This window comes from Convolutriloba macropyga, chromosome 2 (assembly GCF_964194025.1).
Source record: "Convolutriloba macropyga chromosome 2, txConMacr16.3, whole genome shotgun sequence".
NCBI lineage: Eukaryota > Metazoa > Xenacoelomorpha > Acoela > Convolutidae > Convolutriloba > Convolutriloba macropyga.
The window spans coordinates 44,945,682-44,971,975 of NC_134469.1; the positions used below are offsets into that span (position 1 = coordinate 44,945,682).

General features: G+C 35.4%; 1 protein-coding gene across 1 annotated transcript in view; it reads left to right on the forward strand.

Moving 5' to 3' along the window:
* Positions 1–1,858: 1,858 nt before the first annotated feature.
* The window catches only part of LOC142335306 (ADP-ribose glycohydrolase MACROD1-like), a 42,515-nt gene continuing 18,079 nt past the window's right edge, over positions 1,859–26,294 (forward strand). The window contains exons 1-3 of the mRNA XM_075383751.1: positions 1,859–2,166; positions 9,664–9,804; positions 24,269–24,358. Of these exons, the coding sequence (XP_075239866.1) occupies positions 2,082–2,166; positions 9,664–9,804; positions 24,269–24,358 (316 nt within the window). The 5' untranslated portion in view covers positions 1,859–2,081. The remainder of the gene's footprint in view (positions 2,167–9,663; positions 9,805–24,268; positions 24,359–26,294) is intronic.

The window sequence follows — 26,294 nt, forward strand, 5'->3', positions numbered from 1 at the left end:
CTGTGTGTAATACGTAATTTAAAGCAACTACTTGATTCAAAAAAATTTTAATTACATTAAAATTGAACAAAATCACGTTAAAATATGAAATATTCACATAAAGACTTTCAACTTAGATAACTACTCGAAACAAAAACGAAATAAAAAATGGTTTGAAGTTCTACGCTGGAGAGGCTTTCTATTGATACCACTAACAACTCTACGATGAGACGGCCTAAATTGACTTAGCAAAAAACAAACATATATTTTCTACACCCTTCACGCCACCCACTAAGGTGGGTTCGGAACAATCATTTTTCAGACGTGTAAAACGTTAAGCTTTCAACCCTTCCTTATTGATATTACATCCAAAAAATTTTGTATTCTCCAAGTAGTCCAATATGATTTGATTAACAAAGAGAAAATGGTATCTTCTCCGCTGTGTTTTCTACTTTTTGGCACGCACTTCTCAATCTTCTTGTGTGTCGATGACTTCAATCCGGATCCTTTCCGTTTGTTCTCAAATTTTTGTTTATGGTCAACAGATGCGTTCAGGATTTAAAAAAATTAGCGGGACTGAGAAATAGCAGTGATTATTTGCCCAATTATTCTATTTCCCTATATTGATATTAACGAAGACAAAGCTCTGCAATTAAATATATGTATGTCCAAATTTATCAACACTAAAGTGTTTTGAAAACGATTTTTCAGTGTTATCAAAAAATTTCGTGCTTCGAATGTTTTCACTTTTCTCCGTTATGTTCGTGAAAAGTCTTCTTGACGTCTAACTGTGTGTAAGAGCCATTTAATCAAAAATTTGCAGTATTACTGCAATGGTGTGCTTCACATTAGAACTCTCGAAAATTTTGTTTCATATTAATCATTTCGAACTGCGCTGTTTCCCTCTTTTGTCTTGATCCACTTTCCTGTTATGAAAAATAGGAAATACTTGCGTTTTGGAGACAGACCCGCACAAACTTTTGTCTTCACAATGCCATATAGTTTTCCTCGGTTATTTTTGTTGAAGTATACTGATAAAGACGTGAAAGTCAGCATTTCGTCAAAAGGGGGCGTTAGCGTTGATTGCAGCCGTTAAGTATCAATTTCTTGAGACAATAGTCAAAAAGTTACAATTTTCACGTTAAGAATGTTGAAAGCTTTTCGGTTTCGAATGTTGAAAACTATATCGCGTTAAGAATGTTGAAAACTATATCGAAAAAGCTTGTTTTTTGTTTCTTGTTCAATGCTTGTTCTTCCTGTTGTTATGGAATCAAAACTTTTCAAAAAGCGCGCTAATTCAGCCCGTGGAAGGTTGGAACTATTTGTGCCGTTCAGAGGAGGCACGATTTGTCTGTTAATGAATATTACCTGACGGATTTTATCGCTACCGAGAAATTGTTCAACTAACTTGCGATGAAGACGAAGTGCTGAATAGCTTCAAGAGGTCGGCAGCGACCATTTGACCTATTTTTAATAATCTCTGTAATGACAAAAACAGTTCAATATCATCAATTCCTCACATTATTCCTTCGTACTTAAAAAGGGTGCTGAGCCACCCTTTTCTCGCCTCAGGGCATATAAAAAAATTGCAGTCAGTATGCAATTGAAATTTTCTAGCATTCAACGTGTGTAAACAATCTCATTGAAAAGTTATCCAACTGTTGGTTAAATGGCTTAGTCCAGTGTCCTTGTTACGCTGCAGATCGAATTTTTAAAATGCTGAATTTTGGTTACTCGCATGTTTTTTGTATGGTTTAGCAGATGTCTGCATGGCTAATAGAGTGTTTAAGACCTGGAAGGCATTTGTTCTGGATGAACTTTTTATGCATTTGTTCTGGATGAACTTTTTATCTGTCTAAGCAGATCTTTTTTCAGGTATTTTGAGCTATGTATCCGCCGGCTGCTGTGGCTAAAGTACAAATTGGTGTATCATAGTGGTTGAGATATTGCCCTTCGTCTATGATCAGTCAATTTTTGCGGGGATCGAGTAGGAGAAACGTCTTAACTGCGTTCAAAATGCCTGGTGGAGAGAATGTAACCAAAAAGGCGGCAGTGCTGGCGGTGGTTCCAGTTGGAAAGGCCCGAAGCAACAAAATGTGGCAATGAGCCGCAATGCAACTATGCCTACTCCGCAGTCGAAACAGCACACGACTCGATCGAGAGTCGAAATGACGAGAGGATACTCAGGTTAGTTGCGAAAGTCCACCGAATCTTTTGTATCCCTGAAAAGTACGTGTCTTTTGATGTGATGACACTCCTGAAAGACAGGACTATTTAGCAAATCGACAAACCATCGAATACCTTACGCTTTTTTAATCAATTAAAGTCAATTTAATGGAGCAGTAACATCGAACGAATTATAAGAGTCCACTAAAATGTTGACAGCATTGAGAAGCAATAGTTTTATTCCCTAATTCACGTCACTAGTAGAACAGCTGCTTAAGTTTACAAGTATAGAATCGTATTTAATTGTGTATTTTTTACGGTATTGCTATTCATTTTTGAAGGTTCCGTGTTCCGTTAACAATAAGAATAACTTCAGAAGTGCTATTTATCGAAAGCCACAAGTTGGAGTAGCTGAAGCAGATGGTGTTTTGACATTCGCTAATAAGTTAAATGGCAATTTTTAATTGCCCTCAAACAAAGTTTGTAGCAATTATATTAGACCTGCGGTCTTTTTTTGTGTGGCTTTTCGTTGAGCGACTGTGCCTACGCCTCGCTATTCCCAAGTATGCGATTCACGGAAACTGTTTTGAGGAGACAATTTCTTGTCCAGCCTTCCCTACCCCCCCCCCCCCCCCCTCAGCACTTGACCCCCCCCCCCCCCATCCGCTCACCCCACACTTCGCGTGTAACCCCCCCCCCCCCATGTTAACATCCCAAAAGCCAGATCTATTCTATTTTGGCCCCCCAATGTTTTGTACGCCCCCCCCCCCCCCCCCCCAGTTACAAATTATATGTTGTTAAATAGCACGTTACTATGTAAGAGAATAGCACGTGCTCCTGGGGGGCGTAAAAAATATAAGCTCAATAAGGTGGGGGGGGGGGGGGGGGGGGCAAAACAGAATAGATCCCAAAAGCCTCAGTTGCTGGCACTGGTCGTTTGAAAGCAATTCGCTCGACATTAGTCGTTTGTTTATTTCCTTATTTCAAACAGGGAATTTAATCCACCTCTAAATAGTTTTTTGCTTGTTATTAATAGGAGGATTACTTGATTTTAGTTTTTCAATTTGTTCTCGCCCGAACATTTTCACCCAGGAAAATGTTCGCATACTGCTTGCTTTTAGTTAAAAAGCTTTTATCTTTTAGAACCACTCATTTGAGTGATTACCAGTTCATTACCAGATATATCAGGTTTCAATAGAAGATCCACTGACCTCTAATTTATTTCTTATATGACAGCTTATATGACTTCACCAGTTCATCATCCCCAGATTAATCGTTGTATGGCGGAAATTTAAATTTTTGAAATTTCTTTCATTGAATCTTGAACGAGAGAGAGAGAAAAAAAAACTAAGGTACAAAAATCTGTTTTAGGGGTTGTTGCATGAAGTATAAGAAAAATTGAATTGATTTCCTTAGCTTTACCATTTTTGATAAATTTTTTATAAAGTTCAATATGAAAACTTGAATTGGAATCAGTAATAGTTCTTAAATATCTGCACTAATTTTTTTTTGCTTTTATTAGTTTTATTTTGAAAAATACCTAACCAAAAGCTTCATTTCTTCTCAAAATGAAAAAATTTTTTGTTCAAATTCCATGTTGGTTTTTTTGTTTTTTGTCGCTCCTTAATTTTGCCAATAAATCGAACGCTTTTTTTTATGTCGCCAATGTTCTTCTTAAAATATTCGACGTAGAGACGAAAAACTTTTGAAAATATTTGACGCTGAGATAAAGAATGAGGTTCTCTAAAACCGTACCGTTTCCTGTGGAACGCAAGTTTTGAATATTTTTTGTTCGCTAGCAAAACTATAAGCAAAAACTAAGCAAGTTTTTGATTTAATTGGAAAATTAACGCGGAGGTTTTTTTGCCATATTGTGGAAGTTACCGAAATTTCAAAAAATATTGTACGCGCTGAACCAATTTTTAAACATATGTTGACGATTAGTATTTTGAAATCCAAATTAAGTATAGGTCTTTGATTAAATCGACCTTGAGTGGGCAGAGTTACTTAAATTGTATTTCATTTTTTTGAATTTAAACTCATCCTTTGTTGTAGACTGGAATGACAAGGAAATTTTAAATTGTTTTGGAAAAGCATTTTCAGTAATGCAATGTTTTGTACGGATCCTAAGTGGTCACCCTTAGAATATTGGGCGGCCAAATTGCCAAAGCATTGAAAACCGGAGCCGGAGATACTGCTACCCTAAATTAGGTAAAAGTTTAGGTGCCTTTTCACGACGAGGGAGGTTAATGCACACCCTTTACCTGCTCAGTCGTTTGTAATAAATTTAGCTAGCTGATCAGTTGGAAATTGCGAAACTTGCTGTTATATATAAAACTTACCATAACTTTTTAGAACCATTAGACTTGCTAACGCTTTTTGTATCACTATGATCAGCTTAGAGCCCATAGTAAATAAAAGTGAAAAACTTATACAAAAAAGTTAGAGTCAAAATTTTGCGTTTCGACTGCATTTTTTGTACCAGCTTTTTGACCTGAAGGAAAAATCTGTGTTTTTAACAATTCCTATGGAGATATTTCAAAAAAATTTTGGGTATCATCGAACAATTCCTTGACCAAGAGGTTCTAACATATCTATGAAATGCGCCCGGCTTTTCAAGAAAAATTCGACCAAGTTGCGAAACTTGAAGTTATATTACTTTCCGTAAAGTTCTTTAAAACACAGTTAAAGTTAGACTAACACACGCCTGTTGAATCTTTTGGATCTGGCTAGATCCGATAGTAAAGGTATAAAACTAATTATTATATGAAATACTCCATATTTAAGGGTTTCCAACCAACACTTTTTTAAGTATCAACGTTTTAGCTCAACTGTTGAGCTAAAGAGAAAATCCCTTGAAATTTTACAACCCTTATGGAAAGAAGATATTGCAAGAAAAAGCTGAGGCTTATTGAACAACTCCATTGTCCAGAGAGTGAAAACTTATTTTTAAAGTAGGACCTGCTTTTTTCGACATATTTTACGAAATTGCGAAACTCAGGTAAATATAACTTATCGTAACATCTTTTTACCAAATTCCACGTTGGCCTAAGCAACGCCTTTTCTATGGGTTCGACCATCTTAGAACTTATAGTAAATAAAAACGACAAACTGTCGTATAAAAAGATAATAGTCGAAATCTTGCGTTTCGAACTGCACTTTTCATGTATCAGCTTTTAAGGTATTGACCCGAAACAAAACCTGGTATTTTACAATCGTTATGGGAAATCGCAAACCTTGATACATCACATCAACCGCAAAGTTATATCATGTATCGTAAAGTTCTCTAAAACAGCCAAATTTAGCCTAACGCTCTTGTTTGTATCTGTTTATCTGCCTAAATTCGATGGTAAAGATATCAAACGAATTATATAAAATAGTCGAGATTTTTGGATTTCTGGGTTTCTGGCACCCTTTTTTCATGTATTCAACTGAAGGAAAAATCTCTGGGAGCTTTACAAAATCTATGGAAAGATTGTAGGAGCAATTTATTAGCCACATTGAACTCCTTTATCTGGACATTAAAACTCCTTTTTAATGTACGACCTGCTTTTTGAAACTTTTCACAAAATTGCGAAACCTACAGGTATATATAACGCGGCTAGGTTTTTTAGTACCATATTTCAGGTTAGCGTAACTAACTCTCACTGTTTTGCTTAGATCAGCTTAGCTCCTATATTAAACAAAATTAACTTAAATATAAGAAATGTTGAACTGAAAGAAAATTCTCCTGTTTTTTTTACAATGGGTAGGAGATACTTCGTTAAATTTATGTTACAACTCCTTGACCCAGCGGTTTCTATTATATTTTTTGGAATGCGACCGGCTTTCCGAGAAACATTTGGCGAAATTTCGAAACTTGAAGTTATATCATCTTCTGTAAAGTTCTATAAAAGATAACCAAAGTTAACCTAACACACGCTTGTTGCATCCTTTTGTTCTGCCTAGACCCAATGTAATTGAATTTTTGTATTTTTTGTTTAAATTTTATTTCAATTAGGTTAGTGTTTTATGTTCTTCGATGCTCACTGTCATCAGAAACGAGTTGTTCGACAGGCTGCTTTTTGGCAAAGATATCTTTGAGTCCTTTCCGGAATTCTTCCGGCTGTTTTTTGAAGATATGTTCACACATTTTCATGAGTTTGGAAGTCAAATTGAAGCGATGATTTTGGTCACGCCGAAGTGGAGCGAAAAAGTGAGTGGTTTTGCGGAGTGAACTTTTTTCATTCTAATTTTTAAGTAGAGTGAGAAAACGGTATGAAATTTGTTTAGTCAATGAAAATTCTTCGAAATGAAGGTCAGGACTTGTCCTTCTGTTGTTTTTTAATTCGCTTTAACTTTTGATTACGTTTTTCTTTTTACGATTTTTACGCTTGACTTCTGATCTACCTCACTCACTGTTTCAGCTGAATAGGATTTTAAATTTCTTTCATGCATTGAATTAGCAATGTATTGAATACAGTCAAAGACAAAAGAGCCAAATCAAAAGAAAGATCATGCCCGGTCAGTAAGTCATAGTGCATTAGGTTAACAAAGTTCATAGCAATTGATAGCTCACATTTTTATTAAGCTTAATAGCTTTCATCTTAGAAGCTGAATAACGTATAGTTTTAGAATCTAACTGAAACTGCACACCGAATAAGATCTGTTTCAATCCCGATGTGCGTCCATAGCGTCAACGGCAGCTATTTTGCGGCAATCTGGCGGCTGTTTTAAGGCTACGGGTACAATTGCAAAATAACCAGCTAAAATTGTCAAGTTTTTAACTACTCAAACGGACATTTTCTTTTCAGTGTACTAAATAAATTAATTGAAGAAATCGCTATTCGGACGTCCACTTTGATATGGAGAAATTTTCAAAATTTGCTCACAACAGACCAGCAAATGCAAGGATTTGTTTTTAACATACAATGAGGTCAATTTTGTACAATAATTTAGGTAGAAAGAATGAGGGCGTTTTATTTAGAATGATTTTGTTGCTAGTCAATTTGGGCAACTTTCAATCTTTACACCTAAGAAATGCTGTAACGGTTTTTGTTCACAATACCACGTAACGATCGAAATTGAGCACTATCACCTGAATTGCTCTCCAACTATGATCAAACGAAGAAAAGAGACTCAAAAAGTAAAAAAAAAGGTCTTGCACCCTCCAGGCAAAATTAAAGGGGTCTGGTTTACCCACAAATTTTTGAATTCAGTTTCAAAATTGCTTATTTGTTTACAATAGATTGTCTTTGTTTTCACATAAATTGAGCTCAATTTTTGTGATAAAGTTTAGATAGAACGAAAATTGTTGATTCATTTATGGTGGAGTTGGGCAGCTTTTAACCTTTAAAATGCTGTAATGGTTTTTAAAGCCCTCGATGTGATAAAGTTTTATGCTTTGGTTGTAGAATGTGTCCTTGCAAAAGACATGAGGCCCGATTTACCCCAGCCCTTCCAAATAGGTTGCCGAAGCTCTTGTTTGGTAACAGCGCAGATTACAGAGGAACTGTTGGGATACAACAGATCAGTGTATGCAATAGGCAGGCCTTGTTTTTCTGCTTAAAAAACTTTCAGCTTCAAAAAACATTTATTGCATGACGCATTTTACTCAAATGCCAGAAAACGTCAATGAGTGTCTTCAATGTAAAACCCTGGCTAGTTTGGAGTATCAAGTTCCATATTAGAACAAAGCTGGTTGTTAACAAGCACTTAACATTTTTCTTGCTTTTCAAAGTTTTGGCTTCTCCATAGAGTAATGCAAATAATCGCCGACTGAAGCTCAGATTTCTTAAGACTGCTGAATAAGTAATTTCAAAAATACCATGTATTTTCAGCTTTTAGTTTTTTTAAAATGTTTTCCAATGTTTGTTTCACTATTGTTAAGAAATATTTTGCTTTCAATATTTTTTTCACTAGTTTAAAAACTTTTTTACGATGTTTTTTCTCTGTTGTTTTGCTCTTTGTGTTGTTCTTTCTATTTTTTAGAACTTCCCTTGTAATGTGAATTATTGGGTCAACGCGGGATTTTTTATAGCTGCAAAGCTGTAAGCTGAGCGTAGCTATGTTGCGGTGCTCTTGGTTTTTGCGACTCGAAGAGGAGTATTTAGATTCTGCCGGATTTTTTTTTAGCTGACGCAAGTTCGTTCGTGACTTGGACTTTTGACTTTTATTGTCGAACTTTTGACTTCTGTTTCAGAACATTGACTTCGGATCTCTTCTGTTTCGGCCCCCAGTGTTTTTTGTGACCCCCAGTTACAAATTATATGTTGTTATATAGCACGTTACTATGTAAGAAAATAGCACGCGCGCCTGGGGGTCATAAAAAAATTATGCTTACTAAGCTGGGGGGGGGGCGAAACAGAATAGATCCGAAATTTTCTCAGCAGTCCCCTTTCCCTATTCAAACTGCAGACAACCCCACCTACCCCCATTCCCCGCATCCCCCCAATTAAGCCCTCACTCCAATTACCCCCTCCCACATACCTCCCCCATCTCCCCACCCCCACCCAATAGTCACCTCCACACCACCTTCCATCACCCTCATTTTTTTCAAAAACATTGCCTGTAGTTTCATTAGGCTATTAATTTTTTCGTCATTTCTTTTATTTGATTTCTTGTTTCAGGTAAGGTTAGGTTAGTAATTATATTGCACAACTCTTCGAGTCCTTTCCGTGTTCTACCGGTTATGTTCTTGTTTCGTCGTCTGACGCTCTTTTTCGTTTTACATTTGTTCTAGAATATTTTTTGCTATGACTTTTCACGCTTGATTTCTTGCTTTTACTTTGACCAAAATTGCGTGCATTTAGAAAGGATCTATTCTGCCCCCCCCCAGCTTAGTGAGCATAAATCTTTGATGACTCCCAGGTGCACGTGCTATTTTCTTACATAGTAACGTGCTGTATAACAAATAATATGTAACTGGGGGTCATAAAAAACACTGGGGGGGGGGGGGGGTGGGGGTGGCAGAATTTCAGAAATTATGTCTCTTGTTAAAACAAAGTTGATTGTAAGATAAGTGGTAACAAGGACCTGGAAGCCGAGTGGTTATGCTTCCGACGCTTACGCCAGGTATTGGAGTTCGAACCTCTCAGTTGTCAATGTTTTTGCACCCAAAAATGTTCTTAACGATGGAATTAAAGTTTTGATATTTTCCGTTTGTCCCCCCCCCCAGCTTAGTGGGTGCATATTATTTGCACCCCCAAACGCACGTGCCATATTTTTACATAATGATTTATTATGTAATGGTATGTGCTCTATAACTGGGGGAGCATAACGTACCGGGGGGGGGGCACAAACGGAAAAGATCCAATTTTTTTTTTCAGGTTGCACGCAAGTCTATTTTGTAGCTATTCTGGCAGTGTACCGGCTATGTGTTGTAGTAGAGTACTCCCATCAAATTTTGTATTTCGATAGCCTTTTTTCTATTTTTTTGGTATTTAAGGTGAGTAAAGTATTTGCTTTTTTTTCACTACATCTACTGTGTTTCTTATTGCACCTCAGTTTACATGTATGAAAACTTAATATTCCTTTCAGATCATCCGGGAATAATAGAGGATCCCTCGTCTTTGCCACAGGAAGAAAGACGCAAGTACTACGCATGTGGATCAAAATTCATTCAACCTGATCAGCTCACCAGGTGGAACACCCATTTAGAATCCATGAACAAATTGCCTCGTAAGTAATTGCCATCGAGTGCGAAGTTTGACTTGTTGAAACAAAAGTTGAACCATTTGTCGGTCCTTTATGTATGCTGATTATTTTGCTATGACTCCTATGGTGGACAAATATCATTGGCCTTTTAAATGCATGTGAATTGTTAATGTATACTCAACAGCGAAAGGAAGTTAGCACCCCTTATTTTTACGGAGTAAAATTCAATTTTTGAGGTAACATTGATCGAACTTATTATCAAATTTCGAAAACAATTTTTACACCATTGATCCTCTACTTTAGTCTTCTCACTCACCTATGAAGTTCACATGAAACAGAATATCACCTTCTGAAAATTTTCTTTTCAGTGTGAAGCTCGAATGAAGTTCATCAACTTTAGATTGGGATTTCTGGTAAAAGAACGTCGCGTTTTATGTGAATTTCATAGGTATGTGAGAGTACTAGTGTAGAGGATCATTGTAAATTTATTTAAGTTGGAGTAATATTGCCTTAAAAATTGATTTTTTTTACTTCATAAAACTAGGGGGCGCTAACTTACTTTTGTCGTTTAGTATAAATCAAACAGCAGTAGCGTTGATCTGGTTGCTTTTGACGTGAACATTTTTCGACGCGGTTTGAGGAGGCATACAACGTGCTAATTAATTGCTTCCATGCAAAGTTCGTAGCATCCTGCTGTCTTAACCCGATTTGTAGCTTGATCGCTTCTTTCGTCTGACGCTTTCAATTTTTCGTCCTCAAAAACGGCATGAACTGCTGAAGACTCGAGGGCTTTATGCGGCTGAGCAGCCCAATTAGAGGTTTACGCCTTGCTAGTCTCTAAATATGCGATTCACCGAAAAGGTCGAGGAGGCGAATTAATTGGTGAAGGGTAGTTCTTAATATTGGAGTTTGACACCCCCCCCCCCCCCCCCCTCAGTCACCAACCCTCCCTTAAATACAGAAGACAATCGCTCGCCATTCTTTTTTGAGCAATTCGGACGACGTTTGTCGGTTACGTTTCATAACTGTATCGAATCAAAAAGACACCTTGCCTGCATGTCAAATTGTGTTAAAATCGCAGCGAAGCTCTATCGTCCTTTAAGGAAGGTGTGCGTACGAACAGCAGGAGAAATGTGATATTTTCTTTAAATTTATCGAGTGTAAGTGAAACACGATGTAGAAGTGAATGTTAAACAAAAATTTTGTATTCTGTTTTTATAGTTGAACAAATGCAGAAGACGTAAATAAGAGTGGTTTTTGATTCGTTCGGCTTTATTCAATGAGCCTTTAAAGTAGGCGTGACAAATTTTTTCTATCGAGCAGAAACTTTAGTGCAACTGTGCCATTCTCAAAGCAGTTTTTAGTTCTAACTTAAGGTTTTTGTCATTACACGATGACTGTATGTATTATAGGGTTCTGTGATGTTTTGAAAGTTTTTAATGTTTTTATAACTTAAGTGCATTTTTTATTGTCAAGTCTTTTTAAGGTGTTTCTATTTTTGGCGGTTTTCATGACTTATTTTTTATTGACTGCTCTCTAACGAAGTTTGAAGCCGTTATTGTAAACTTATGTCTTCTTTTCAGCAAACATTTGTGTCTTAGCCGTTTTTGTTCTAGAACATTATTTCGATTTCACTTCGAGTGAATTTCTCACGCTTGACTTGAGCTTTGCGTGAGCTAAACTGCTGTTACCCAGAATTTAAGTCTGTTGCTAAAACAAACGCAATCCTAAGATAAAACAGCACAAGGCCATAGTAAACTGATTCTTTTCCTTGGCGTCTTTTTGGGTCTTTTTTTATTAGTATTTGGAGACTGCATGTCTAGAAAATAATCGCTGCGCTGTTTCGTCAATTTGCCAGCTATGTCAAGTAATCCGCAAAGTGATGAAGTTAAGAGTTGCGTACTTGTTATTTTGTAGTCCTGAATTATAATAGCCCGAACCCCACGGCCGTTGTTTTAGTTGTCCAAGGGACTAAAATAGATCCCTAGGTATTTTAACGTCTTTTTATAGATAAAGAAGGAAAAAATGAAAATCGAACTTAGATTGTCAGATTGTCGTAAGGGAACAAATCTCGAAAAAAATTCCACATTGTTTCTCACTTGAAAGCAATGCGCTCACAATTCATTCTTTAGACATTCGTTTTTCTTCGGCATAATTTAAGTGAACAGCCGCCATTTAATTCCAAAATGTGTGAAGGCATCTGCCAAGTGAATTTCGGAAAGATTCGGAGTAGAAAATTAAATAAATTCACATTCTTCAAAAGATCTTTTTGAGCATTTGTTTTCGCTCTCTATCTCTGTCTTTCTCTCTCTCTCTCTCTCTCTCTCTCTCTCTCTCTCTCGAAGCAGTTAAAACAAAACAAAATAGCATTTATTTTCTCTTTGCTCTTCTACTTTGGAGCAGGTTTTTATTCTGCGTAAGATGTAATTCGGAGTTATCAATCGTAAAAAAAGCTAAACTAATACTCTTTTAATTCTTCAGAAAAAAGCTCCGCAATACGGATGAATTTCTTTGAATTTAGAAATGCTCCTTCAATGAAATTTTAGATGCCGCTGATTTCAGCTAATTAATTGATCTTGAATTATGTTTAAAGTAATTGTAGTTGTCAGTGTCGTTATTAATTGCTCTCAAACGAAGTTTGTAGCAATTATATTAGTCCTGTTGGTCATTTTTTATATGATTTTTCGCTTGACCGATTTGTCGTCAGACCCATTTGACTTTTCGTCCTTAAAAACGGGAGAAACAGGTAGCGCCCAGCGGGCATCAACTTTCATTAGAGTCCCTTAGTCGCGTTTAGTAGTCCAGTCCATCAAGTGCTTAGTGTGGTGCAGCTACAGGGAAGGCCGTAGTTTAAGGTTAAAATGTCATGTTTAGGAGGTTTTCCAGCCCAAAAGGTTGCAATATTTCGTGTTTTTTTGTCATCTTTCGAATTTTTTTTTGTTGGACCAGTCTAAAATTGAGACTGTTTAAAGTTGAAAATGGTCTTTTGCAAGACATAAGTATTTTTATGGACACTTTAAGAGCTATATGTTTTGATACTCCAAACAAAAACACGCTAATTTACACATTTTTTTTTTCAAGTTTTCTGAAAAAATTTTGTCGATTTTTGAGTTTCTTCAGCCCTAGGTGTCAGGAAACCTCCTCTAGGGTTTGATAATAGGTTAATGCATAGTTTCTAGTGGTAATGAAATGCATTTCAACATTTTAACATCACGAATCTAAGCATTTTTTGACAATATTTTTTCGTTTTTGGACATTTTTTCACTCCAATTTTGAAGTTCAGTGAGAAAACATTGAGAACAAAAATTTGGTAGTGTTTTTTTTGCACCCATGCGGCATTTTACTTTGATTTTTACTAGTTTTTTGATTTTTTGGATCGGATTTTCTAAATAATTTCTCAATTCATTCATTGTTCATTCTGTCACTACTGTTTTTATTCGAACCAAATTTTCCTTTGTTGCTAGTGATTTTCAGCCTTAGGTGTCAAAAAGATCTCCTCTGGGGTTTGATAATGGGTTACTGCATAGTTTCTAGTTGTAATGGAATGGATTTCAGAATTTTAACATCACGGATTTAAGCATTTTTTTGACAATACTTTTTCATTTTTTTGACATTTTTTCACTCTAATTTTAAAGTTCACTTGAAAGCAATGCGCTCACAATTCATTCTTTAGACATTCGTTTTTCTTTTTCGGCATAATTTAAGTGAACAGCCGCCATTTAATTCCAAAATGTGTGAAGGCATCTGCCAAGTGAATTTCGGACAGATTAGGAGTAGAAAATTAAATAAATTCACATCCTTCAAAAGATCTTTTTGGAGCATTTGTTTTCGCTCTCTATCTCTGTCTTTCTCTCTCTCTCTCTCGAAGCAGTTAAAACAAAACAAAATAGCATTTATTTTCTCTTGGCTCTTCCACTTTGGAGCAGGTTTTTATTCTGCGTAAGATGTAATTCGGAGTTATCAATCGTAAAAAAAGCTGAACTAATACTCTTTTATTTCTTCAGAAAAAAGCTCCGCAATACGGATGAATTTCTTTGAATTTAGAAATGCTCCTTCAATGAAATTTTAGATGCCGCTGATTTCAGCTAATTAATTGATCTTTAATTATGTTTAAAGTAATTGTAGTCGTCAGTGTCGTTATTAATTGCTCTCAAACGAAGTTTATAGCAATTATATTAGTCCTGTTGGTCTTTTTTATGATTTTTCGCTTGACCGATTTGTCGTCAGACCCATTTGACTTTTCGTCCTTAAAAACGGGAGAAACAGGTAGCGCCCAGCGGGCATCAACTTTCATTAGAGTCCCTTAGTCGCGTTTAGTAGTCCATCAAGTGCTTAGTGTGGTGCAGCTACAGGGAAGGCCGTAGTTGAAGGTTAAAATGTCATGTTTAGGAGGTTTTCCAGCCCAAAAGGTTGCAATATTTTGTGTTTTTTTGTCATCTTTCGAATTTTTTTTGTTGGACCAGTCTAAAATTGACTGTTTAAAGTTGAAAATGGTCTTTTGCAAGACATAAGTATTTTTATGGACACTTTAAGAGCTATATGTTTTGATACTCCAAACAAAAACACGCTAATTTACACATTTTTTTATTCAAGTTTTCTGAAAAAATTTTGTCAATTTTTGAGTTTCTTCAGCCCTAGGTGTCAAGAAACCTCCTCTAGGGTTTGATAATAGGTTAATGCATAGTTTCTAGTGGTATTTAAATGGATTTCAACATTTTAACATCACGAATCTAAGCATTTTTTGACAATACTTTTTCAGTTTTGGACATTTTTTCACTCCAATTTTAAAGTTCAGTGAGAAAACATTGAGAACAAAAATTTGGTAGTGTTTTTTTTGCACCCATGCGGCATTTTACTTTGATTTTTACTAGTTTTTTGATTTTTTGGATCGGCTTTTCTAAATAATTTCTCAATTCATTTATTGTTCATTCTGTCCCTGCTGTTTTTATTCGAACCAAATTTTCCTTTGTTGCTAGTGATTTTCAGCCTTAGGTGTCAAAAAATCTCCTCTGGGGTTTGATAATGGGTTACTGCATAGTTTCTAGTTGTAATGGAATGGATTTCAGAATTTTAACATCACGAATTTAAGCATTTTTTTGACAATACTTTTTCATTTTTTTGACTTTTTCCAGTCTAATTTTAAAGTTCAGTGAGAAAACAGTGAGAACAAAAATTTGGTAGTGGTTTTTTGCTCCCATGCGGCATTTTACCTTGATTTTTTACTAGTTTTTCGATTTCTTGGATCGGATTTTCTTTGGTTTCTCAATTCATTCATAGTCCATTCTTGGCCTACTGTTTTTATTCGAACCTAATTTCCCTTTGCCGCTATTGATTTTCAGCCTTAAGTGTCAAAAAATCTCCCCTAGGGTTTGATAATGGTTACTGCATAGTTTCTAGTGGTGAATGGATTTCCGATTTTTAATATCACGAATTTAAGCATTTTTGACAACTTTTTCTTTTTTTTGACTTTTTGTCTGTTGTTAGGTTTCCTCAGCCTCAGGTGCCATGGAACATTCTCTAGGGTTTGAAATTAGGTTTTAGCATAGTTTTTAGGTGTAAAGGATGTTTTTCAAGATTTTAGCGTCACGAGTTTTAGCATTTTTTGAAATTTTGCGTTTTATTTTTTATTATTGTCATTATTCAGTTTTTTCAGCCTCAGTGTTCAGAAAACCTTAAGGATTTAATAATAAGTTAGTGCAATTTTGTCTGGCCATGGCATAGTTTTCAACTTTTTAGTATCACAAGTTTTAGCAATTTTTTCAAACAAACTTGCAGCTTTTTGCAATTATCTGAAATTTTTTAGGTTTCTCCTGCCTAAAAAGCCAAAGAACCTCATCTAGGGTTTGCAGTTTACTGCAGTTTTTTTGATGTAATGAAATATTTTCCAAGATTTTAATATCACGAGTTTGAGCAATTTTTTGAGTTTTGAGTATTTTTGATTTTTGCTTTTCTCCGACACCAGGGACCTCCTCCATGGTTTGTTGGTAAGCTGTTTCATAGTCTCCAGAGTTTGTAGAATGGTTATCCATATTTTAATGGCTCGATTTTAGCACTTTTTGATAAATTCATATTTTCAAGGTTTCGGAAAATTATAATTGTTCCGAGTTTATGAGCTAGTGAAACTATTTAACGCATGAAATAGAGATGCCGGACAGTCTCCCGAGACAATGAAATGGTTCTGAAGATGTTATAATTACCATTTTTTGCAAGATTTTAAATTTTTAAATTTTTTTATGATTTTTCGCTTGACCGATTTGTCGTCAGACCCATTTGACTTTTCGTCCTTAAAAACGGGAGAAACAGGTAGCGCCCAGCGGGCATCAACTTTCATTAGAGTCCCTTAGTCGCGTTTAGTAGTCCATCAAGTGCTTAGTGTGGTGCAGCTACAGGGAAGGCCGTAGTTGAAGGTTAAAATGTCATGTTTAGGAGGTTTTCCAGCCCAAAAGGTTGCAATATTTCGTGTTTTTTTGTCATCTTTCGAATTTTTTTTGTTGGACCAGTCTAAAATTGAGACTGTTTAAAGTTGAAAATGGTCTTTTGCAAGACATAAGTATTTTTATGGACACTTTAAGAGCTATATGTTTTGATACTCCAAACAAAAACACGCTAATTTACACAGTTTTTTATTCAAGTTTTCTGAAAAAATTTTGTCAATTTTTGAGTTTCTTCAGCCCTAGGTGTCAAGAAACCTCCTCTAGGGTTTGATAATAGGTTAATGCATAGTTTCTAGTGGTAATTAAATGGATTTCAACATTTTAACATCACGAATCTAAGCATTTTTTGACAATACTTTTTCAGTTTTGGACATTTTTTCACTCCAATTTTAAAGTTCAGTGAGAAAACATTGAGAACAAAAATTTGGTAGTGTTTTTTTTTGCACCCATGCGGCATTTTACTTTGATTTTTACTAGTTTTTTGATTTTTTGGATCGGCTTTTCTAAATAATTTCTCAATTCATTTATTGTTCATTCTGTCCCTGCTGTTTTTATTCGAACCAAATTTTCCTTTGTTGCTAGTGATTTTCAGCCTTAGGTGTCAAAAAATCTCCTCTGGCGTTTGATAATGGGTTACTGCATAGTTTCTAGTTGTAATGGAATGGATTTCAGAATTTTAACATCACGAATTTAAGCATTTTTTTGACAATACTTTTTCATTTTTTTGACTTTTTCCAGTCTAATTTTAAAGTTCAGTGAGAAAACAGTGAGAACAAAAATTTGGTAGTGGTTTTTTGCTCCCATGCGGCATTTTACCTTGATTTTTTACTAGTTTTTCGATTTTTTGGATCGGATTTTCTTTGGTTTCTCAATTCATTCATAGTCCATTCTTGGCCTACTGTTTTTATTCAAACCTAATTTCCCTTTGCCGCTATTGATTTTCAGCCTTAAGTGTCAAAAAATCTCCTCTAGGGTTTGATAATGGTTACTGCATAGTTTCTAGTGGTAAGTGAATGGATTTCCGATTTTTAATATCACGAATTTAAGCATTTTTGACAACTTTTTCTTTTTTTTGACTTTTTGTCTGTTGTTAGGTTTCCTCAGCCTCAGGAGCCATGGAACATTCTCTAGGGTTTGAAATTAGGTTTTAGCATAGTTTTTAGGTGTAAAGGATGTTTTTCAAGATTTTAGCGTCACGAGTTTTAGCATTTTTTGAAATTTTGCGTTTTATTTTTTATTATTGTCATTATTCAGTTTTTTCAGCCTCAGTGTTCAGAAAACCTTAAGGATTTAATAATAAGTTAGTGCAATTTTGTCTGGCCATGGAATAGTTTTCAACTTTTTAGTATCACAAGTTTTAGCAATTTTTTCAAATAAACTTGCAGCTTTTTGCAATTATCTGAAATTTTTTAGGTTTCTCCTGCCTAAAAAGCCAAAGAACCTCATCTAGGGTTTGCAGTTTACTGCAGTTTTTTTGATGTAATGAAATATTTTCCAAGATTTTAATATCACGAGTTTGAGCAATTTTTTGAGTTTTGAGTATTTTTGATTTTTGCTTTTCTCCGACACCAGGGACCTCCTCCATGGTTTGTTGGTAAGCTGTTTCATAGTCTCCAGAGTTAGTAGAATGGTTATCCATATTTTAATGGCTCGATTTTAGCACTTTTTGATAAATTCATATTTTCAAGGTTTCGGAAAATTATAATTGTTCCGAGTTTATGAGCTAGTGAAACTATTTAACGCATGAAATAGAGATGCCGGACAGTCTCCCGAGACAATGAAATGGTTCTGAAGATGTTATAATTACCATTTTTGCAAGATTTTAAATTTGCAGTTATTTTGAGTGTTTGTCCCTTTCTGAGTTTAACGATCCTTGCTGACCAACGGAACCTCTTAGGTCGATGGGCTACATGGCAGAAATCCAGAGACAAAAATGGTTTTGAACTTTTTTTTACTGCGATCTGGAAACTTCTTTTAAGTTATGCACTTACCATTTTTTTGTTATATGATTTAATTACTAACTAGGCTCGAAAACTAAAATTTGCAGAGGCAAATCTCATTACAGAAGATGTTCCTAACTCTCTCTCTCTCTCTCTGTGTGTTGGTTGGGGTTTCTTTCCTCTTTATTGTTCAAGTTCTATCTCTCACGCCCTCTCTCTCTCTCTCTCTCTCTTTCCCTGACTCTTTTGTTGATGGCGCACATCAGCTGCTCTTATGCGGCGTGATGTCACCATCTATTACCCTCATTAACGCTGAATTGTAATAGATATGTTTTTTTTTCATAAATGACTTAACTAGCGTATTTTAGGAAATGATTGTTAATTGCTCTCAAACGAAGTTTGTAGCAGTTATAATATTGCTGGGTTTTTTAATGCGATTTTTGGCTTGACCGATTTTTTGTCTGATCCATTAGATTTATCGTTCTCAGAAACGGACAAAAAGGCAGCACCCAGTAGATAGTAAGTTCTCTTTCAGCCCACTAGTCTCCAAGTGTGCGATTTGCAGAAACTGGTTTGGAGACTTTACTTATGGTGTGTTCTTAGAAATTAAACTGCCCACTCCAACCCCTCCCCCCCCCCACATCGCCCCCAATCCCCACCCCTGCACGTTCTGACCGTAAGGGCGCATGAGGCCAAAGGTCCCCCTCCCATCGTTGCCCCCAAGCCCCTGTTGCACCCTCCTCCCCTCTGCACGCTGCGCTCACCTCACGACCCTTCAATTAAGCTGAAGCTAGGCTCACTAAACTGGCTAGCTACTGATGAAGCCAACTGCTCGTCGGTCGTTTGAGAGCAATTCGCCTGTTCGAAAAATGTTTTCTTCACCTTCTGACTCCTCGAGTTACTTTAATCACTCTTGGCTTTTGATTTCGCGATTTTAGTTGCTCTCGTGAACAGTTGCTGAACTTAAATTTCAATTAATTTTGACCTATATGAGCCCTAATTACGTCATCTGAAAGCCCCTTGCTAAAGATCTTACCCCACTACTACCGCCGTCTCGAGGATTCTACAATCAACACCCCCCCCCCCCCCGTCAATCTTTGGACAGCCATTGGGCCGTAAGTAGTTTCTTTTTAATAACCGGAACATTTTGTTGTGATACCCTTTTTACAATGATCAATATTTTTCTGCAGATTTTTTTTCAACTTTAGACTTAGACAAGTTGCTTAGCCTATTATGACTTGCCCGTTGTTTTGCGAGCTTTTCATTGCTCTAATTGCAAAGGAAATTTATTCGTCTTTATGTTTTCTTATACTATTAGAAAAAGTCATTAAGTTTTTCTAGTTTGAAGTTCTAGTAAGTATGGGCAATTTTCTCCTTCGAGTCGTTTCCGAAAGTCTTCCGGCTATCTTTTTTTAAAGATCTGTTCACACATTTTCATGATTTTTTCTAGGTCTAGTGGACGTGTCCTGCTATGTTTTTTTATTTCGTCGTCAAGATTTTTGTTACAACCGCAGCAACTTTTTGTTCATTCTTTCATGCAATTTCAACTAAAACGCGCTTCAGTGGGATTTGAATAGAAGCCTTTTACCTGAAGAATTTTCAGATACCAATTGGCTATTGTTCTTGGTATAAATCATTCTTTCTTAGGAAAATTGACAGAAAAATTGAGAAATTTAAAACCTTTTTTATTTTTTTGCAGATTTTTTTAAACCTCAGACTTAGACAAGTTGCATAGCCTATTGTGACTTGCCCATTGTTTTGCGAGCTTTTCATTGCTCTAATTGCAAAGGAAATTTATTCGGCTTTATGTTTTCTTATACTATTAGAAAAAGTCATTAAGTTTTTCTAGTTTGAAGTTCTAGTAAGTATGGGCAATTTTCTCCTTCGAGTCGTTTCCGAAAGTCTTCCGGCTATGTTTTTTTAAGATCTGTTCACACATTTTCATGATTTTTTTAGGTCTAGTGGACGTGTCCTGCTATGTTTTTTTATTTCAAGATTTTTGTTACAACCGCAGCAACTTTTTGTTCATTCTTTCATGCAATTTCAACTAAAACGCGCTTCAGTGGGATTTGAATAGAAGCCTTTTACCTGAAGAATTTTCAGATACCAATTGGCTATTGTTCTTGGTATAAATCATTCTTTCTTAGGAAAATTGACAGAAAAATTGAGAAATTTAAAACCTTTTTTATTTTTTTGCAGATTTTTTTAAACCTCAGACTTAGACAAGTTGCATAGCCTATTGTGACTTGCCCATTGTTTTGCGAGCTTTTCATTGCTCTAATTGCAAAGGAAATTTATTCGGCTTTATGTTTTCTTATACTATTAGAAAAAGTCATTAAGTTTTTCTAGTTTGAAGTTCTAGTAAGTATGGGCAATTTTCTCCTTCGAGTCGTTTCCGAAAGTCTTCCGGCTATGTTTTTTTAAGATCTGTTCACACATTTTCATGATTTTTTTAGGTCTAGTGGACGTGTCCTGCTATGTTTTTTTATTTCAAGATTTTTGTTACAACCGCAGCAACTTTTTGTTCATTCTTTCATGCAATTTCAACTAAAACGCGCTTCAGTGGGATTTGAATAGAAGCCTTTCACTTGAAGAATTTTCAGATACCAATTGGCTAAAGTGTTCTTGGTATAAATCATTCTTTCTTAGGAAAATTGACAGAAAAATTGGGAAATTTTAAACCATTTTTATTTTTTTGCAGATTTTTTTTAACCTCAGACTTAGACAAGTTGCATAGCCTATTATGACTTGCCCATTGTTTTGCGAGCTTTTCATTGCTCTAATTGCAAAGGGACTTTATTCGGCTTTGTGTTTTCTTGTACTAATAAAAAAACGTCATTAAGTTTTTGTTTTTTTTTCAATTTGTTTTTGAATGCCGTTTCTGTTCTTCCTCAAATTTTTTATGGAATTTGTGGAGTTTCAGGGTTCACAAGAGTTGTTGTAGTTGTTTAGTCGTAAGTATGGGCAATTTTCTCCTGCGAGTCGTTTCCGAAAGTCTTCCGGCTATGTTTTTTTAAGATCTGTTCCCACATTTTCATGATTTTTGAATTCAAATTGGAGTAGTGATTTTAGTCACGCCGAAACAGGAAGTGGAGCAAAAAAGGAGTGGTTTTGCGGCGCGAATTTTTTTTGCTTAAATTTTTAAGTAGAGTGAGAAAACGGTGTTTGAACAAAAATTCGCTTTCTCGCTTGTGAATTTTTGTTCACATGCGGCAATTTCACTTTAATTTTTACTGTTTTTTTTTTTTCAATTTTTTGGATTGAATTTTTTTCTAAATGGTTTTCCCCATCCATTCATGGTTCATTGTAGGCCAAGTTTTTTGTTTGAACCGAGTTTCGATTTCTCGCTAGTGGTTTTTTGTTCACATGCGGCATTTTGACATTGATTTTGTTTTTTTTTATTTTTCTTTATCTTATTAATAGCCGCGTCAGCAATTCCGGGCGGCTATTGTTGCGTTCTTTTTTTATCGTCTACCAGTTTTTTGCTTTGTCTTGCGCTGACTTTTTGGAATTTACTTTTTCAATGACCTCGGTGACTTTACTGCTTTGCAGTTAAAATTGGTGTTCGTGACGTCATTTCTGCTTTTAGGTAAATTGTGTGACTTACCGCACTCAAAAAAGGGTTTCTGAACTCGCTTATGGAACTTTAAGTTTCATGAAAATTTACTAATCAAAGCTCAATAGTGTGCATCTAAGTAGTGCCAAACTTGTATGCCCTAATTTCTGAGTAATAGCGTCTTGAGTTTTAATATCAAATGTTATTTTTGAAAAAGCTCCATTAGTGCTTTTTCCTTGTTGAGCAAATTTGTCGCATAAAAATGACAGTCCGAATCTAACCCAAAAAGCCAGTTTTCGATTTGTCAATCTTATTTCTTTAGTTGTTTCAATTCATGGTAGGCCACAAGCGTCTATCGCGGCTGTTTTCCGGCAATCTGCCGGCTATGTTTTTTTTTCAGAAAACGTTTTCCCAATTCATAGTCCGTTCTAGGTCGGGTTGTTTGTTTGAAAATTCTTTGAATTGTACGTTAGGACTTGTCCTGCTATGTATTTTTCTTTCGTCGTCAAGATTTTTGTTACAACCGCAGCCACTTTTTGTTCATTCGTTCATGCAATTTCAACTGAAACGCGTGCGTGACATCATTTTTCGCTCTTGGTGGAGCTAGTTTTTTGTTCCTTCTTATGATTAAATTTTTGGTCACACGTGACTTACCTCACTTTCAAAGACTTCATTTTGAAATTGACTTTTATTTACTTTAATTCAAAGAGATAAGGTCAGGTGAATGTGTCACTCTAAATTAAGGTTATTTAAGAGCCGCTGATAGAGGCAGCAATAACTTGTACTGATTCTTAATCAAAATATAACATCTCAGCCTTCAAAGAGAAGACTATATTTTGGTCTGTCTTTTTTTTACTTTTTTTGTGACTGCAGATCTACGAAGCTATTGCGGCTATTTTCTGGCAATCTGCCAGCTATGTTATTCTTTATGTAGCGCCTATGACACCGTTAGTTATGCAGGTTACAAATTTAATACTTCGTCGCAGCAAAATTTGTTCTTGGAAACCTGAAAACAGACAATACCAGAGTGATAAACGCTATTAGTAGTTTATCGTTTGAACCCTGATAAAACTATTTGTCAAAGACTAAAGGGAGTAGGCTAAAAATCAAGAAAGTGAAAATTGATGATATTGTAGTCTAATCAGATGAGAAGATTGCAACTCTTGTAGTTGAACATTTATCAATATCAGCTGAAGTAAATTGGATAACCAGTAGATGCTTCCATGAGCTACGCAAGCTAAATAACATAGAGATATCCTTCTTAGGACACCAGGACAAAATTTTTTCTTTGAGCAGTATTTTTCACGACTAGAGTAATGAATTTCTTCTCTACTGAGAATAAGTAAAGCCGAAATACAAAAACTTCAAAGAGTGCAAAATGCAGCCTGTAGAATTATAGTTATGAAAAAGGTTTGATTTTTGCATAGGATATTCTTACAATCTTCTTTGGATACCAATACAGTTATCCAATTTGAAGTTGTTACCTTAACTCGTCAGGTTACTTTAACCTGCACTCCCTAAGACTTCCCTTATATCTTCAAGATTTGGTTCAGCTTCAACCTCAGAACCACAATTAAAGCCCATGTTCAAAATCAAGCTATTTAGAGCTATGAAATCGTTTTGAAACAATTCCGCTAAAATTTGGAACCAGCTACCCATAAGCTAATTAAAGAACGAAATTTGGCTAACTTCATGCCAAAATTGAAGGCACGGTTTTCTCTCAGCTTTTAATTTGTCGCCATAAATCTCAGGAATATGGGCATTATTTGATTCACGATATGAATGTTGCGTAGATCCCGAAACGCTGAAATATTGAAAACGACCGCATTGGAAGATCACTTCTCCATTGTTTCTACGGAAAATGCTGACTGTATTCGTGGCTCATACTAACTTTTCGGTGCTCTTGTTGAATACGATAACCATTTCATGTCCTGAAGGCTGCATTTCAGCTTTATGTAGCCCCAGAATTTTTGGTGAAAACGTTATTGTAATGGCAGGAATGAATAACATATTTGATCGAAAAAGTTTACTCATGGGGCCGTTGAAACAGCTGAGATATTTTATCTAGTGCGAAAGTTGAAATTTGAATATTCAAAGGCCGGCAAAGTGGAATTTTTCCCCTGCGCAATCGGGAAGAACTCAATCTTGAGCTAATCGCTGCTCCGAGGGGTTGCTCGCGAACTTGAGGTGCCTTTTTATGAACAAAGAAAGTTTAAAATTAAGCGTTTGAGCAAAGATGGAATCCATGAACTTAAGATTTACAATGGCAGTAAAGTGTGTCAAATGGTAGAAGTACACGACAAACTGTAGGAAAATCCATCTCCCGATTTTAATTAATTTTAGGGACATTTTCTAATGCCAGCTTAGGATTGAAGAATTTTTGTTCAAATTTGCTACCTTAATGGTGCCCAGGAGTATTCGAAAACAGATAAGATAATCCATGCTCGGTTAGAGCTGAAAAACTACATTGATAATTCGTAATGTGGCCGGTTAGGTCTGAAGAGTTGCTGAAATATATTACTGTGAATATACTGTGAAGATATTTTATTTCCTTTCAGGAAAAACAGCTGAAGACGGGATGAACGAAAGACTCTGTTTGTTCAAAGGGGACATCACCTATCTAGAAGTAGATGCAATTGTAAATGCAGGTACTTCATTCAATCTTCTTCTATCATTTATTTGAATTGGGATACTAAAATCCATAACTGCCAAATTTAATAGGCACCCTACTGGTCTTTTATTATAGCTGCGAAGCTGTAAGCTGAGCGTAGCTATATTGCGGTGCTCTTGGTTTTTTTACGACTCGAAGAGGAGTATTGGTTTTCTCTCGGTCTTTTTTTTTACAGGAAGTAGATTTGTTCACGCGGCATTTTGACCTAAAAGCGAAAGTGAGAAAAGCTGCCTTGATGAACAGATTTTCGCTAAGCGAGAGAAGTTTTTTGATCATGCGCTGCGTTTAGTGAATGACTTTTTGACTTTGAAAAGTAGTTTTTGACTGAATGGCACATATAGATAACCGTTTTTAGCTGTTTTTTGGGTAAGTGGTCCGATTTTTTTTGCTTTTATTTTGGTTTCTTGTAGAAATTAATTTTTATTTGATACTATATTGAAATGCCAACCTCGGAAATTGAAGCCACAGTGTTTTGCAGAGCCTGAAAATGCGTTTCAATTGGAAAATTGGTGCATATTTCTTGATTTTTTAGTTAATTTTTGGCTTTTTTTCTTTTAATTTTTTCTTTTTTGGATCTTTTAACCATCTTTTTGTCAAAAATCAGTTAATATGGCAACTTCTCTTTGATAATTCATATAATCAAGGCCTCTTTCTACCTCGATGTAATTTTGTTTTATAAAATTGTAAATACTCTAATCCGATTTTGATAGTTTTTTCCGATTTTCGTCAGTTTTTTGTTTGTATTTTGGTTGTAATTGCTGGAAATAGTCTTTTTGTGCAACATGAGGGACTTTAAATTCGTTTCAATAAAAATTCAATCATTTTTGGCGTTAAGTTTTTGAAAAACAGTAAAAACGTCTTCATAAATGCAGTCTTAAAAGTTTTTTGACCATTTTTTTGCAAAATGTTTCAATGTTTCGTATTTATGAATTCTGCTTTTTGTTATCTTCAGGAGGATAGATCTTTGTATCGGATGACTAGTTATCCTTTCTATTACTTGATTGCTGAACAATGAAATGTATTCATTTTTCTTGAATATTTTAAATTGATTTTTAACTTTCTAAAATCAAGAATGTCTTTTTTTAACGGTGTTGCTTACATTGTACCAATATTTTTCGCATTCTGGTTAGTATCGTTCTAGCTTCGGCCTGGCATCTACATTTATTTTCGGTATATTGATTTTTTTAGTTTAAAAAATGAATGATTTCAGCTTTTTCTTAGATTTTCGTCATTTCTATGGTTTGCAATTGATTTCTTTCAACATGAGAGCAGGACTGAAAATTTGATTGCAAGCCTTTTCCAAAGTTTCCATTTATGATTATTTACTGCAATTTTCTTCCGGTCTTGGTATTAATTCAAACGATTTTTTGCTTTTGGTTATTCTTCTGCTGCTTATGTCTTTTCTATGATCAATTTAATTTTTGAATTAGTATGAAATCATGTTGTCTAGAATATGTACAACAAGGACAAGTGTGTGTTGTTTTTTGTCTTAATTGCAATGACTAGAAGTGTCATTATAGATGTTATAGGTGCCATTATAGGTGTTTTCTGATTCTTAAATTTGAGCTTTCTTTTTTGAAAAGATTCAATTTAGTTTTTAAGATTATTATCTGCCGTTTGCTTTCGCAAAATTTTTGAGAATAGAATCATGAATTATGTGAGGGCAATTGATAACGTTGTCAGTTTTTAAAGATTATCAGTTTTCTGACCACCTCAATTATTTCCGATTTTTTAACGTTACCAAACGTTTTCAATAATGTAAAATTTTGCTGCATTTTAATTCTCTTGGTTACAGTGGTTTAAGTTTCACCAATTTTTAGAGCAGACCTGGAGAGTTATTGAGTTAATGGTTTTATAAAAGAGGCAGTGGCTTCCGCTGCAATTACGGTTTTGTTAGTGAAGTTCTGACGCTT